General features: G+C 43.1%; 1 protein-coding gene across 1 annotated transcript in view; it reads left to right on the forward strand.

The window, feature by feature from the left end:
• UNK (unkempt family zinc finger) overlaps window positions 1-5886 on the forward strand; it is a 27524-nt gene that overhangs the window by 15284 nt on the left and 6354 nt on the right. Inside the window, exons 12-14 of the mRNA XM_009324615.1 lie at window positions 28-202; window positions 1365-1466; window positions 2956-3144. Coding sequence (XP_009322890.1) covers window positions 28-202; window positions 1365-1466; window positions 2956-3144 — 466 coding nt within the window. The remainder of the gene's footprint in view (window positions 1-27; window positions 203-1364; window positions 1467-2955; window positions 3145-5886) is intronic.

Consider the following 5886-nt stretch of genomic DNA (forward strand, 5'->3'; position numbering starts at 1 on the left):
CTTTCCCTTTTAAAACTCTTGTTTCAGGACATACTGGGTATTCTCCCAGTGGGGAGCCCGCTGACATCCAGCATCTCCTCTAGTATCACCTCCAGTCTGGCTGCAACGCCACCAAGCCCTGCCGGCACCAGCAGCATACCAGGCATGAATGCCAATGCTCTTCCTTTCTACCCAACAAGTGACACCGTTGAGTCTGTCATAGGTAACTTTGCCTTTTTTACTTATGCTAATAGGGCTTCCTCAGACGTGGATCACCAGGTATGAGACTTGGAATAGCCATGGGTGTTCCAGTGAACTCCAGTTTTTCGTCTCTGTCAGTGTTGGCAGATTCCTGAGGCTGTAAGCTTTTTCTGTGACTGTGATACATCTGATGTTTTCTGCAGGTCATTATGGATGAAATTCACCCACAGGACCAAGAGAAGGCCTCTGCGCCACTTACTCAGAATGTCAGATGGTTTAAAGGGCCTTAGTTTTAGGTTTGTCAAAGTGACAAAGAGGTCTTGGAGTAGGCAGGAAATCAGAGGGGCATTTTCCACAGTTACAACCCCTTACATTCTAAATGACAATTTTATAGCAAGGGCTACCACCAGGTAGATGGCAAGGACTTGCCCTTCCTAGAGTGTGGGACAGAGGCTGTAAGAAAAAGGAGAACAGGAGAGTCCAGAGAGTGGAATCACTCCTTTTAGATAGGTACGGGTTTTTTGGTCACCTGGTTGTGGTGGTTTTGGTTTTTTGTTAGTTTTTTTTTTTAAATCTAACGTTTCTGAGGTGATCTCACTAATTTGTTAAAAATAATAATAGAAATGAGTGGGCATGTGTGGGATGGAATTATATTGATCATGATTAGTGATGAGGCATCTTCAAATAGATATAACATTTGCAGGCATTCACAAGCTTTCTTTATTTCACCCCATCTTGGAACCTCAGAGATGATTTTCAAGTGTTCCCTTCTACTGGTATTTCTTTTCGGAGTGGCTTTTCAGCAAAGTAGGGACAAAGCACAAGCCAGACCCAGACATGTCATAAGCCAGTGTTATTGCATATTATGGACAGACTTGAAAGAGCAGTTTGGGGAAGACTTATGGGAACTGCTGTTATTTCATCAAATTTTTGTTTTCATATAACATTTGGGAATACTTTGAGACAAAAAGAAATCAGATCAGGCAAAAGAATCTGAACTGAAAAGCTGCCCATGACACTTCTGCCAAACCATTTAAGAACAGCGTTGCACAGGGCGGAGAGTAGGGCTGTGCAGACTGACAAATAGAGAGCAAAGGCTCCTCTGCATGTAGGCTCTTTGGGCCATCCTATCTCTTGAAGTTGTTGGTCCTTTATAACATAATTGGTACCTCTGTGTCTGGCAGAGTCTGCCTTGGATGACCTGGACCTGAATGAATTCGGAGTGGCTGCCCTGGAGAAGACATTTGACAGCAGCACAGTGCCCCACACGAGTGGCATCATGATAGGTACATGAAAGCAACAGAGCTTTCTTTATCTTCTGCCAAGCAGTGTTGCCCAGTCACCTCAGTGGAGCCAGCCCAACAAAGCTCTAAAACCAGTCCCAAAATAACGTTGGTTAAAGCAGCGATTATAACAAACTCTGGCAACCGCTGAGCATCTTTGAAGTGAAAGCTTGCCCTTATTGACTAGCAGAGCTGAGTTCTTGCCATTGGGCCCAGGTGTCTTTGGGATGTTTCTTGAGACCGAATGGGACTTGCTTGATTTTTTTTTTTTTTTTTTTTAAACTGTGTAAGTAGACTCTAGAAGGCATCTGATACCTTTAAAAACAGGCCAAAGTATAACGATTTGCACCTTAAGCAGAAAACTCTCCCTAGCAGTAACAGGAAACTCATTGACCTGGTAATGCTATCCATCTGTCACAGTGTCGTCATGGTCTGCTGATTTGGTTCCTGTAATGTCTGTCTCATTTTAATACGTGGAGGTAGGCTAAGGCCTCTTCTACCTGTCTCTAATGAGTGTCCAGGGAAAAACAAAATGTCTCATAGTTTTTTGGAAGTGGTTGTAGTTTCTGGCTACCCTTGCTGTGTAAGACAGGTTTTGAATGAGAGTGAACTTGGGTAGTCTGAATGTTTCCAAGGGAACTACACTGCCTGGAGCTGTATTGAGGTAGGAAGGGACCTGTGGAAGGAATCCTAAAGAATATCGCTTCCACTTCCCTGCCAAAGATAAGAGCCTGATCGGGGAGTTTACTGTGCGTGTCTGCTGATAGCCCTGCTTCTGCCGCTACCCATCTGCAGTGGGTTAGAGATCCTCCGCACTGCTTTTCCCTCTGTTCACGTCAGGTCTGGGTGTTACTGGGTGATCTTCTTAGAAGGGAGGTCAGGAGACAGTGGGGAGCAGGGCTGAGATCTCCCTCAATCTGTGTGTGGCAGGCAGAATGACCTCTTGTGTAAGGGAAGCGTGATGTCTTTGGAGGTTGGACTTTTGTTTATTTGGGGTTTTTTATTATTGATAGATCCAGCACTCAAGTATGTCTAAAATGACTAAAGCTAGTCACTGAGTTTTAGTGGTTAAGATCATGACCTGACCCAGCATGATAGTCATCTTAGCTACAGGTTGTTTGGAAGTATTAAAGGCACATGTTTTAGAAGTGAATTTTTCATTACAAGGTATTTCACCAGATACCAAATTCATCTTCTCTGGACTGATAGGGACTGAACTCTGCTCAGAAAACCTTTTGTTGCTTTGGCCGATGAAAGAGTAGTCCATTGAACTCTGGAGGGTCTTAATCTACGTGGTTCATGGGACGGCAGCTTCGGTGCTCTTCTTAAAGGCTGAGAGGGGAATGAACCATGATGAGAAGCGGAGGGAATCCCGAGGGGCTTAGGAAGGAGAGGGGGAAGGTAACGCCTTCTGCTCTGAACTCCTACACTGTGCTCTGGCCCATTCTTCATGGTCATACATAGCCATCCTCTCTGTGTGTTCTTTGTCCAGGTGGGAGTTTGCTGCAAAGTTCTGCTCCTGTAAATATCCCCGGGTCCCTTGGAAGCTCTGCCTCCTTTCACTCTGCCTCTCCTTCTCCACCGGTCAGCCTCTCATCGCATTTCCTCCATCAGCCCCAGGGACACTTAAGCCAATCAGAAAATACATTCCTGGGGACATCAGCTTCTCATGGATCATTAGGTAAATGCACAGTGTGTGTGTCCCATGTACATGCCTGTCTGTGCCATGTAAGTATTTTCTTTTAAGTTAGCTTTGATTTTAATGTATTTCACTGCTGCCATTTGTATCTCTTCTTCCCGTAAGAACAGCAACAGTACTAGAAGCTGCTTTACCAAAATCGGCTAATACCTTGTGAACAAGGGAGCAATTCCCTGTACTTCCCATGTTTCTAGGCTGAGAAAAAGAGACAGATAGGTTAAATGACTTGCTCTGATGATGCCTTTCAGGGAAAAGAGCTCTGCCTTTTCCTGCCAACAATGCTGTGCTGAGACTTCGCTTTACCTAAAACTCAGAGGACTACTGGGTCCTTAGCTTTGCTTAGTTAAGGTGGGGGTTGCAGTTTGCCCTTGGGACTGCTTGTAGGTCAGATTGGCTTCTGGGAGCTCTAGGGCAGACTTGGGTCATTGTACTTTTTTCTCCTATTTGGCACTCTGCACGCAGTTTTGCAGTATGGACTTTGCAAAAAGTTAGTTAGTGTTCCAGCTTTGTCCCCTTTGCTCCTCCCTCCCCTCCCCCCTTGAGGATTTGTTTCCTGTGTAAAGGACTGTGAAGGGATGAGAAATTGCTTTGGAGCTTCAGCTGTATCAGGCAGAACTGGGAACTGAGGGGCCAAATCTTTTATTCTCAAGACGCAGGGTTACCTTGAGAAATAAAACTGTTTGATGGGCTCAAAGCTACAGGAACACTGGCTCTGCTGATTTCTGTTAGTAACAGTAAATATTAGTTCTCTCTATTGATACCAGACATAAATGCTTCTTCAAATTTGAGAGACACTTTAATCCATAATATTCAATTTAACGTAATAAAAGGATTACATTCTTTTGTAGTCTATTTGTGCATGCACTTACCTGTGTAACCGTGTCCCTTGTTTGCATAGGCCAAAACCGTGCTTCCATGCCTTGCGATTGCTATTTGTTTGGCTTTAACAGCTTTTACAATTGCTGTAATAAGAAAAGAGACATCAGAGGGTATCTCTGCTGTTATTAAGTGTTGAGGCTGGCTGTTCATCCCAATTTCAGTAAGAAAAGGAAAACTTGCTGATAAGGCCTGCTTTTAATTTCAGAAGAAACAAGTTAAGCAGTTATATTTGTATTGACTATGTAGTTATACAAATAAAAAACACAAAGAAATGCAGGAAATTCACAAATGCATTTAAATACTTGATTTTTAAGAAAAAAGTTAGATATTTTCCTGTAATAAATCAAAACCATTTTTGCTGAGGTTTTGATAAGATATTTAAATAGTAACCTAGCAGTTGGGAATCTGGAATCCATCTATTCCATGTGACTTGCTGAATGCACATAAGTTAGTGTGTAGTGTGTGTAGTTATTACTTATTTGTATTGCAGTTGAGTTAAAAATACCTAGTCCTGGGCTAGTTCCAACTGTGCTAGATGCAAAATGTGCAGAGAAGGCATTCCTCACCAAAGGGGCTTGCTACTTCAAATGTGAAATGAGAACAGCAGGTGGAGAGAGTAAGGAGAAACGACGAGGTACGCTTGGTGAGCATTATGGCAGAATTTGTGGCTTGCCAAGCATCCTGCTTAGTGCTAGATTCCCTTTCAAGAAGACTGGAGCTTTAAAAACAAAATGTGAGTTGAGGTTCCATTAAAACTTCTTGCTCTCAACTGAGCATGCTTCAGAGCAGCTGAAATAGATCTATGGTAAGTGGCTTGAGCCAGTGAAGAGTCCTTGTTGCTCTGCTAAGTGACTTGTTAATGCACCTAAGCCCTTAGTGAAGCAAGTTACTATTTTTCAGCTGTATTTTTTTTGTAACTGTTTGTGTCTTGGCTGGTACTAAATGGGAAGTAAGTGGTGCTGAATTAGCCCTCAGCGAGAGGCCATTGGCCGCAGGGCTTGCTTGCAGACACAGTTTGGCTGCTGTGAGATCAGAATTATCAAATGCAACTAGATTTAGGAATGTCCACACCCAGTGGTGAGCACCACTAAATGAAAATTACTCTTATATCAAACTGTTGCACGTCTGTGTGCGTAAGAGTCCACGTCACTCAGTGGCTCTGTGTCGATATGAGCTTTTCCTACTAGTTCTCCCCTGAGTGCAAAGTGTGGATGCTTATTTTAAGTAAAAATATTTTTGTTATTAAGAGAGTACAAACTTTGGAGTCTGTGAAAAATAGCCAGTTTTGTTTACAACTAGTTTTATACTGTTTTGTTTCCTAAGCCTTGAATTTCTTTCTGAAAAGAGAAATTGTTTGAAGAAGCTAAAATAGGGAAGCGGTTGGTTAGTTAGTTTTCTCCAGTACCAATCACTAGCTTTATGCTAGAACTCTGCAGGGGATGAAGCTGATGTATATACTATCGCCTCTGCCTGTTTATAAACAGGGTTTTCCAGTTAGTGCTGTTTCTTGCAAATGCAAACAGTAATGATGTTGATGCATTTTAGTCTCACTGTTTGGGAAGTGAGATTCCTTTTCTAAGCACCAAGCTGAGGAGAGAAAACCAGAAGTTTTCTTAGGGTATAACGTGAGAGGAAGCACCACCTGGGTTGGCTGTGTGAACCAATCTGTTCACCAATGCTGATGGCTGTGCTGCACAGAAAAGTGGGAAGGTAGTAAGCAGTTCAGAGGTTCTCATAGGAGAAGGGGGATTCAAGCTGGTAGTCAGCTCTGCTGTAAAATAGATGCTTCTAAAACCAGCCTGGTTCAAAAGTTGCCTCCACTCAGTTTCTTGGGTCCTCCCTGTA

The sequence above is a fragment of the Pygoscelis adeliae genome, unplaced genomic scaffold (assembly GCF_000699105.1).
Source record: "Pygoscelis adeliae isolate BGI_AS28 unplaced genomic scaffold, ASM69910v1 Scaffold445, whole genome shotgun sequence".
NCBI classification, from domain to species: domain Eukaryota; kingdom Metazoa; phylum Chordata; class Aves; order Sphenisciformes; family Spheniscidae; genus Pygoscelis; species Pygoscelis adeliae.